Below are 10,738 nucleotides of genomic sequence, written 5' to 3' on the forward strand. Positions count from 1 at the left end.
AGTGACTGAGCCCTCTGTCTCATCAAAGATTCACGGCACGCCACATACTTTCCAATTCTGGGCTAGCCAGAAATCTGGAAATCTGATGTTATAACCCTTATGATTTGGGTTGTTTGGAGCTGCAGATAGTTTTGGTGTGGTTTGCTGCCCACCAAACAAAACGAATGAACCCTGCCACGCTACTCGTTCCCTGCTTCCAGTGTTATGCTCATCAGTTGTGCGGCTGCTCTGTTGTGTGTTTGTGCGTAAACAAAGACAGAGTGGACACCTTTAACAGATTTACCAGATGTTTTTGGAGAAGGAAGGGAAAAAAAAAATCTGTTTTTCAGAGAGTGACTCTGCTGAGGTCTGTGGAGCAGGTGAGGAGAATCTTGCCAAGAACAAATATCTCACAGTTGTGCTTTTGTAACTAAATCATGGAATTATACAATTTAAGCTCATCATGAATTATTTTATGCCTTAAAATAGATGTTTTTTTAATTGTTGTGTTTAAGTCAGATAACTTAAAGTTGCCAGTCCGTGGTGACGTGATGAGCCTGGGAGTCAGTCAGTAATGGTGGAGATAATAGGTCCTTATTACTTTGACCCATGACCCTTGTTCTTAGTGAGAAGTTTAGGAGTGCTCCCAGAGGAGCTGTCTGATTCTAGCGTGGCTCTAAAAGGAGAAACCCCAGAAGTCTTTGGAACAGTGGCCAACTCACAGTACAACCGGAACCCAATTCAGCAGGGACGGGGTGCTGGAGGGGAGTTTCTGGAGTGCTACCCATGTGTCACCCACCCTGGGAGCAGTATTTCCACCCAACCCAATGAAAGGTTTATAGACTTGAACTATAAAGGCAAACCACTAAATCTTAACACTTTTTTTTAACGCAACGATTTCCAGAAAACTTTTGGGGTTACGGTTTTTAGTGTTAATTTTTTATCAAATGTTCATTAAGTGTGCCAGCGAAGTGACTTCCTCCCGAAGTCCATTAAAACGCTGCTGCTACTGGCAGAGGTATGTGCAGCCCATGTGCGGGGTTGTGGTATGGTGGGGTCCACAGAGGAGAAATGGACACCAGATGGGACCGAGGGGGGTGGAGATGCAAGGTAGAATAAAATAACACATGCAGAAGATTGAAACTGAAATGTGGTAGGAGGAGGCAGAGGAGGTGCGTGTGTGTGTTGGGAGGGAATCAAATAATTGGATAGTTGCATCATCTAGAGTAGACTGGTGCTATACACCCTCAGAGGATAAGAATGGGTAAACAGATATGATCTGAGGCTCTTGAATTTTTTTTGACATTTCAATATTTTCACTGCCCGTGAATAAAGTCTCACGAGCTCTTAATGTTTTGATTTACATTTCCTATATGAGTAACAAGCGTATCTTTGTTCAATGCACATTTGTTTTTTGAAGAGAAAAAGCCCACCAGGAAACCCTTGAATAGATGATTGAAAAAACAACCGCGTTGGTTTTCCATGCAAGCGTATGCATGTGTCTGAGATTGAGAACCAACATTCCTCGGTCCCAATGTGCGCTCACATAAAAACATTCTATTTAGAGCATTTTGAGCGGCCTTGTGATCCCTCCAAACCCTTTCTAATGCAAACACTGCAGAAAAGGCAGTCAGTCAAACTTCGCAAAACTCTCCCTCTCTGTTTCTGCTGCTCCCTCTCATTATCTGATCTGCTATTGTGGCTCAGTATAAACTTTCCTCTGCGTCTTTCTGGAGAGGTTTTAGTCCGTTCAGTTTGCTTTAGATACTATGGTGTCTCCATAAAAACATTGCAGTGGGAAGGTATTGACTCAGGTGTTCATGCTTTAAATACTGCAACATATGATATGTTTTGTTTTTGCCAGCCCCTCCCCCCCCCCACTGTCTTAGTGAATAAAACATGGCTCTTAAGTTGTTTTTTGTGACAGTGATTGGTGTTATTTGATTTCCAGTTCATAATCTGCTGCAGCTGAAGAGTTTTTGAGCCATTCCTGCATTTCTTCTGATATGTATACAAGGCCAGCTATATATATATATATATAATATACAGAAATGCCGAAACACGTGATTCAGAGATGGCAAATAAAGGCAGCCAAACTCTGAAGGTGGGAAGACTCTGTCAGAGCATGTGCAGTATGTGGACAGGTGCAGGTGTGTTTTTGTTTGTCTTTTTTAATTAAAGTGCCAGGAGGCTCTTTTCTTGCTGCAAGCCTATTGATGTGTCTGCCGCAGTTTGCAATCGTTGAGCGTCAAATCTCACTATAAATAAACCCTGCGCCCTCTCAGACCTTCCTCAGAAGCCCCGCAGATTCTTTCCCTCTGTTAATATTGGTAAGGAGCAGGAACAACATAGGAGCTAGCTTCTAGTCCAACCTTCCCAGGGCTCTTTGCAGCGACATGTAATGCATGAAAACATGCTATCGTGTTTTTCTAATCCTCCCATGGGAGTCTATCACATTTGAGGGCATGTTACTTGTCACTCCCATCCTGTGACCCTACACCCCACTGCAGTTCATTACTCCAGCAGCACCTTGACCCCGCTCTGTCACTTTCCTCTCCACACTTCTATCTATTGTTGTTGGTTTCCAATTACTGTTACCAAAAGAGTTCAATGGTTGCTTTGCAATCAGTGCAGTGTGAGCTACCTGTCATGTGTTGTATTTGTGCAGCTAATTTCTGTCAGAATTTGAAACTCTGTTATTCATGTCAGCCACACAAGACGCCCCCCCCCCCCCCCCTGATATAGACATCAACACTGGCTGGTTTACTGTTGCTGATCTTGGAAAATTGGAGCGACCACGTTTTTTCACGATAAATACACATTATTTATTTACAAATAAAGTGGTTATAATAGAAATAAATACAAAATAAAAATCTGAGCATTATACTTCATGTGGTATTGCACCCATTTCGAAATGTACATCAGAAATACATTTTCAAAACCAGTAAAGGAATATTCCTCTGATTAAAATATTTATTTTTTTCCCAACTTTACGTAGACATAAATATATTCATATATAGTTTTCTTCTTCCACAATAGCTCTGTTTGTCTTTCATATAAATAAACGTCTTCATTGGGAAACCGGGTGTCCATAATAACCTCTCATGTCTCTTTCAGTCTCTTTGTCCACTTTCTATTCATACCACTGTCAGTCTCTCACCGGCAACCACAGCCCTCCACCACCATATCCTGGTAGTTTTTCAGGATGACTTTCTCGTATTCATCCAGGTAGAGCAGGGAGATGGGGCTGAGGTCAGTGGGTACGCAACAGGCTCTGGGGATGTTCGAGTTGACTGAGTTGACCAGCGTCTGAACAATAGCGTGATTGGTAGAATTGAGGTGGTCTGCCAGTGGGAACGGACATTCCCCTTGGCAATAAAAGGCGGCGTAGCCAGGGGGCGCCACTATCCACTCGTTCCAACCCACATCACTGAAGTCCACATACAGGGCATGCCTCTTGCAGCTGGCCTTGTGCTGGTGCTTCCTGCGCTGTTTGCGGAGTGCCGCCTGACGTTTTTCCCGTGTGTGAAGTACAGAGTCACCGCGGCCGTCATGACCATACGTCACCAGCAGAGGCCGGGCCTGAGGCCACGAGTCCTGGTCCTGCTGCAGGGACCGGCTCACCCTGACATGCCTACTAGGCTTCCTGCTATGCTTCCCTTCCATGTCCCCCTCCTCTGGGTGAAGCACCTCTACCATGAATCCATGGTTGTGACCTTTCCCAGAGGTCCACTGGGACACGGCGGGGCTGACGTCAAAGCTCTCCCAGCGGCTCAAAGAGTCCTGCACAAGCCGAGTGTCCAGCAGACGAGCCAGAGGTTCCCGACCTTCAGTGGCAGGAACTCCGAATAGCTCAAAAATGTTGATACGATGGAGGCCACCTGCAGTCGCGCTGCTGTTTCTGGAGCTGTTGCTGTTGGGCGATGCAGCTCCCATGACCTGATCCCTGTAGACGCGGAGCTCTGCAGAGGTGATGAGCTCCTCATCAGGGATTGTAGTGAGGTTGAAGAAGAACTGCTGGGTCGTTTTGCCTTTGAGCCTGGCCAGGGCCTCCATAGATTCTAAAAGAGATTGAAAAAAGAAAACACAGTGTAAGAGGAAATACTTGGGAAATGCATGCTTAGGATGAAACAAAGAGTTTATGCATGGTACAAGAACAAGAAGCAACACTTATTAAAGCCTGGCGTTAGGGTTCGGCTGAGAGCAGGGAACCATTGATAAATGGTTTCTCTTGCTCTCTCTCTGTCATACTCTCACACACGACTGGCTCCTGGCAGCCCTCTTTCTGCCACGTGGTTGTATTGAGTGGGTGTGGGCCATTGTCACAAAACACACACATCAAAACTTTGCATGCATGACTCAGTGTAATATTCTCATGGTGATGTAATATCATCATCAGTGTCATGGTCATAAATGTGCCTGACTAAATGTCATGAGAAGAAAGATGTGCTCTTCCATCTATTGATAACATGCTTGTCAGACTGCTTTTTAATAGCACATTACCCTTTGGCTGCTGCACACAATTCCCGCTATGGAAAAAAGTTGTAGTGTCTTTGGAAATGTCATACAAGGTTATGAACAAAAGAGCAATGCGGGAATTGATTTGCATAACAAGTAACATTATTGGCAAATAATGCATTTACGGAACTTTGCTCTGAAATATTGTTGCATTGTGAAAGGAAATATAGGAAACTATAGTATCTGATATCTGAAAAGAATATATAGTTCACAAAGGGAAATCTAAGTGAACCATGTTTGATATATTATTTTCAACGTTATTGCCAACAGTTCTGAGCACTCCCTTGAAGTGTGTTTAAGACATCAATTGCAATGTCCTGAAGGATATGAAAGTCATATTGATACACTTAAGATCATTGGTATTCCCCCGCTATATTCCACCGTAAATGACAGATATCTTAGTAAAAGCTGCAATTTTCTTTGAGGCTGATCCACTTTGAACTCGCACTTTATGAAGTTCATAGATGATGTATACGTTTTAATCTGTTTGGTGTGGTAAAATAAACACAAACTTTGAACTCAATGCTGTTTCAAAGGAGGCATTTAGGAAATTCCACCATCTCATCCTAAACCTCCCTCCAGAGGCACAAAGACCTCAATTAGGCCTATCACTCCTTATTTGATGTGGGAAAGCCCCCTGCCTCTCGTTCCCTCTCCTCTGTCCCCAATCCCTCTCTTTCTTTCCTCCCTCAGCTCCCAAATCCCCTTCTCCCTCTGTTCTCTTCGCCCCAAATCCTCTTGTCTTGCCGTCTCCTTCTCTATCACTCGTTCTGTCTTTTCCGCAGCAGCATGCTCACTCTTACGCTCCTGTCTCTCTTCTGTAGAAACGGCTGTGTGAACAAGTCGAAGCTTGTCAAAAACGTGTGAACCGCAGATATGAGTGTATCAACATTCCTAATTTATTTTTGCGCTGCATGCCAAAACAAAAGATAAAGGCTAATGCCGGGTCATTCATCACGGACCTGTCTCAGGCAGCCACTTCCTGTGTAATAGTGGAAATGTTCTATTTGGCATAGAAAATGGTTATTTTTGAAAACTGATAGGAGTGAAAGCAATTATCCCGGTGAAATGAATATCAGCAGGCAGATGTGATGAAGGATTCGAGGTGTTTGCTTTGATGTGCTTACATCTGTAGGTATACATGCTATATTATAGAGTGGCCATCAATCGAATGTATCTTGACATGGGAAGACGAACAACCCTGCAGCTCTGTTAACATGGGATGAAAGCGCCAGAGGAACATATGTAAACACCGTCAGAACATTTGTAATAGCCGGTGGTGTCAAGGTGTGTGCTGGCTAGGTGCAGAGGTTTCCAGCAGTCACTCAGCCTCACTGCCCAGGCCAGGCTTGTTTGTAGTGTGTCAGTGTAGCCACTGGGTGTCATTGCACTAGGCCTCTGGAGAGCACCCAAGCAACCACTCAACCACCCCTCTGACTCACCCTGATGGAAACTTCCCCATTCAAACACTTAGGACTCTGTATAAGGATCTTGTGTAGAGTCCCTATGGACGCACTAACTTGTGTGTTGTAAAAACTGGAAGCTTGGCCATAGGAAATTCAACGGTAGTTTCTATGTGACAGTATAAGTTATTTTGTATCATACATAAATCATTTTGATATATTCCACTCTGTTGCTCAGTGGTAAACATATAAATGAAGCATCAGTCGTGTTTCAATTTCACCTGTTGTTATTATTTTAGACAGCTTGAAATAAACCATTTCATCAGCAAGATGTAAAGACATGACTGGTGAAATAATGCACTTTTTCCTGAATCTATACACCTTCATTGTGTGAGCCTTATTCAATGGAGCATATGTTAACTTGGAAGCAAAAAATGGAATTGAAGTGAAACGCTGAATTCAACAATCCACGAGTATCCAGCATATAAACTAAGTGGGCAATTATGGTGTTTTTGGAACGTGCGTAATGGCGCACAAGAGGGGTGATTTGGAAAGAATAAGGCGCAATTCCTCAGCTCCCACTTTTTTTTTTTAACCAAGGACTAATTTCAGTCTCGTTAGAAATGACTCAGAATTCAGTCTGACGCGATGACTTTGTCATAACGCGTGTTAATGTCATGTCTTGTGTTATTGAAGTAACAGGGTGATGACTATCACCTGCGCAAAAGGCACACCGCCCTTTATCCTGCTCCTGTGGTGCGTGTCTGGAAAAACTGTTTTCAGAGCCCACGCAAACACCATCAATTATTAAGAAACAAATTACCCCAGGGATACCACCGCCCCTTGATGTTTTGAGCCCGTGACAGCTGCGCCAGGGGCATGTTTGGTCAAAGGTTGCATCACTACATGTATGGGAGTTAATTTAATTGCGCATGAGATGCTTGTTTGTAAATCGTGTCACTGAGGTTAAAGCAACCCTAAACGTATGAATGCGTTAGAAACGTGGACGCGTGTCGCCTGTAAATGACTAACGCTCCATAAAACAGTGAAGACTCTGAAGTTGAGTCTTGGCGCATTGAGTCATGTTTAAATATAGGTTCGGGCTGTCTGAGGATCTCTCAGGCTGACAGGTAAAGGTATGTCACTAATACATACCTTCATGGTGAAAGCTTCTAATCGTGTTGGCCTTGCTGGCGGCTCTCTCTGCGTGTTTCCCCATGCTCTTGGGCCGTTTGGTGCTGTGGTCTCCGTTTGCTGAGTGCATGCGGTAAAGGTCCACCATGTACTGCGGCACCACTGCTTGCTTGCTCGGGGTCGGCTTGCGCCTCAGTCCAAACATATTGAGAAGCCGAAGCTCAAACTCGTTGAGGAAGCTCTCCGAACGCTCTGGGGTCTGCTTCCCGGATTCGCTGTATTTCCTCCGGCCGACCTCGGGGATAAGTCCCGTAGCTCCTTCCAGCAACACTTCAGCGAGCAGCAGTACCATGAGAGAGCGGACCAAGCCGACCATGATCAGTCAGTCCCTGTGGAGAAAGTTGGATTATGTCAATACACTGGCGCTGAGGTATTGACATGAGGTACACGCAGCAGGGGCTTCACTGCGGCATTCTTCAAACTGTGTACGATCCCCCCATACAGTAAGAATGATGGAAGGAGAGCAGGTTAAAAAAGGAAGACACCTCTTCACTTTGAAGTAGAAACTAAAAAGGGAGTTGCAAATTACAAGCCCGCAGGCAATATAGCGCATCTAACTGAACCAGAAGATTGATCTTAACATGAACAGAAACATGAACATATCAAGGTGAGGAAGTTTTGAAAGAGAAGAACAGAAAAAAGGGGGGAATGACACGGGGAGGACAAATCAAAGAAAGTTGGGGGGAGACATAAACATAAAGTCTCCAATTAGAAGAGATAAGAAATCACGTTTCGTTAGTGAAGTGATATGAAAAGAAATGCAAGTGTGCGTGGCCCCAAAGATCACAAGAGGTGTGAAAGAATGTTGGAGAAAGAGTTACAAAGCAGCAGGAGAGGCAGGCAGACGGTGCTACAAGCGTCTATTTGCAGAGGCTTTGACGGTCATGTATAATCATAAGGGATAGAGTTACTTCAAGAGGCTCGCAGGTGTTAGATCTGACGTGCGTACCAGAGCCAGATGTAGCCCGGGACAAGACATCAAAAACAAAATATCATCTGAGTAACAAAACCTCCAAAAAACCCACCTTTTAAACGTATTTCTGTTCCCCTGGTTCAAAACGCTTTAACTTTTACGCACACGCACACACACACACACACACACACACACACACACACACACACACACACACACACACACACACACACACACACACACACACACACACACACACACACACACACACACACACACACACACACACACACAGTGGGATAACTGTAGATTTCTAGTTGGTACACGTTTTATCATAAAGCATGTTATGTTACACTTGGTGACATTAATAAGATTTCATTTCTTGTTAAAAAATGTTAAACAGAGTGTATTTGTCTTGTTTTTACCTGACGAGGAAGCGCTGTGTCCGGTCGTCTTTCCACCTTGGGGCTCCGATAAATTCCACATTAATTCGTGTTTAATCCACGCTGCTTCTCCTTGAGGGACCAAAGACAGCCCATGCCGTTCGCCGATCTCTCGCACATATTTTCACCAGCTGCAATTCGGGTTAGGTCTTGGTCAGCGCGGAAAGAAGAAACAAAAAACTATGTTAAGTCTATGAGGAAGCGGCTTCGCGTAGGCAGGACCGATCTAAGTATAACGCGTCTTGGTTGAACATATTCAAAAGAGAACAGCTCTCTGAGACAAAAGTTGAGCTGGCTTCAGGAGAGATGAGCGCACCAGAGTGTCGCTCCTTGGACCTTGTTGCTTCGAGCGCGTCGCCTCTGCTCTGTGCGCCACAGCGTAGTGGTTGAATTGATTGGTGCCTTCTCTTCCCCCTGCGACTCCTTTTGTCGTACAGTGATGTCACCAAGGGGCTGTCAATCATGTGTCCACTAAAAAGCACCTCCTGCGGACCTCTATCAATTAAACACAAATCCATGCTCCGCTTTTTTGATAAGATTTGGCCACGGGAACCCCCATGGGCTTTTGTGTATTAATGGATTGGGTCAGTAGAGTAAAAAACAGTTGGAATAGTACATTTTATACAGTCTCATAATTCAGTACTTGTTAAAAATAAATCCTTATGTTCCGAGATACTTTGGGAGTAATTAGCATGTAAAAAAATACCCTTATTACAAACAACTCTTTATCTACCCTGGAAATTCACACCATAAAAATAGTTATAGAGTCAACAGTTAAAACCGTACTGTTGCTTTTAGTTGTTTGCTTTTTGGGGTGATTTTCCATACATACATAGCGAACATCTATTTGCTTCATGTTTTTAAATAGCATCTACATGTCTTGTTGCACTTCCTAGGTGAAATATTCCTATGAATCCGACCACACGGAGCAAAAAAGCATGTCAACTCATGCTGCTTCAAAGATAATTAATCAAAGGTGTGAATAGCTGGATCAAACATGTTTAGCTTTTGGATTAAGGCGAATAGATAATGGCTTCACAATGTGATGCTTTTGTGGTTTAAGGGATTAGTTCCTGCAGAGGGACTATCACGTCCTCCCACTGAACTTCACTGTGTGGGTGTAGGAGGGGGGGGGGGGCTTGTACATGTGTGTCTGACACCAGAGCAGATTTATACATGCTTCCTCAGGATCTATCTTTTCATGTCATTCCACTTCACAGAAGTTTATCAATATATCAGTGTCAGATTTTGGCTGCATGTTGATGTTCATATCCACAATATTGCCCTCCCAAGAAGACGCCATTTAGCTTAGATAAGGCTCCACATTTTAAACCTCTGCTTGGACAAAATTGGACAAAATTGTCTTAAATAGGTGGTTTTGGCCTGATATAAAATGTGTATGTCTTATTTTTGCTCAACATATGTCAAACATGATTAATTAAAGTTGAAAAATGCTTCTTTAGAAAAGTACCCTCTGTATTTGTACAGCTTTCAGTGGCCGGAGAAACTTTGCTGCATTGTTTCTAGCCCACGGGGGGTAGTCATCAGCATTAATGTTTGGGTCATCTCCATAAGAAAAGCCCCCATTGATTCCCTCTAGTGACTCCATTAGGGGATGATGGTTGGGCAGGCGGCTGTGTTTTGGCCAAAGCACCCGGCCTGTTTGCTTCGAAGAGATGGCAATAGATTATATCCAACAGAGATCACAAGATATCTTTGTTTCCTTCCAGGACAATAACATTTTATGAGGGATAATCCCAGATCATCCATTTAGCAATTAAAATACAGAGAGGCCCGTGGGTGCATTCCGTTACCTGAGAACAGCGGTTCGGCCTTCCCCTCGCTTGATCCAAGCACTTGTGATTTTACACATTTTTGGTGGTTGAATGCTCCTTTTGCTTTCCTTGTTCCTTTTGCCTTTTATTTAATTACCAGTATCAGTTAACGTTGACTCACAGTGACACACACTTTCTGTCAAGTCTTTCCCATCCAGTTCAATCATTCTTGTATTTTTCTATTCATTCATAAAAATGTGTTACGGGAACACTGAAATCATTCATACTGCTTAGATGTTCTCTATTGTGGCGTTAATCTGTTGGCAGCGAGAGTTGGGTCTCTGATGTTGCCAAAACACCACTTGGTGGACCTAGTGCTCTAAACCCAAACCCAGGTAAAAGCTGCTCGGCATTTAGATTGGGGGATAAGGCCTCACACAGTAAGCTGTGAGTATCTTTAATTACCAGAATGAGAGGATTAGAAAGAGAGGGCTTTATTTGATGTTTTGTCCC

General features: G+C 43.7%; 1 protein-coding gene across 2 annotated transcripts; it reads right to left on the reverse strand.

Annotated features, from left to right (window-relative positions):
- Window positions 1-2,968: 2,968 nt before the first annotated feature.
- On the reverse strand, window positions 2,969-8,836 carry bmp2b (bone morphogenetic protein 2b). Of its 2 annotated transcripts, none has more exons than XM_034076110.1 (3): window positions 8,433-8,836; window positions 7,056-7,423; window positions 2,969-4,040 (listed from the first exon to the last, which is right to left on the reverse strand). In XM_034076110.1, exons 2-3 carry the CDS (start codon window positions 7,408-7,410, stop codon window positions 3,136-3,138), a joined length of 1,260 nt encoding a protein of 419 aa, XP_033932001.1. In that variant the 5' UTR covers window positions 7,411-7,423; window positions 8,433-8,836; the 3' UTR covers window positions 2,969-3,135. The 2 variants fall into 2 exon arrangements, with proteins under 2 accessions (XP_033932001.1, XP_033932002.1); XM_034076111.1 differs by lacking the exon at window positions 8,433-8,836 and adding an exon at window positions 8,120-8,145.
- Between the last annotated feature and the right edge of the window lie 1,902 nt (window positions 8,837-10,738).

This window comes from Pseudochaenichthys georgianus, chromosome 24, assembly GCF_902827115.2.
Source record: "Pseudochaenichthys georgianus chromosome 24, fPseGeo1.2, whole genome shotgun sequence".
NCBI classification, from domain to species: Eukaryota; Metazoa; Chordata; class Actinopteri; order Perciformes; family Channichthyidae; genus Pseudochaenichthys; species Pseudochaenichthys georgianus.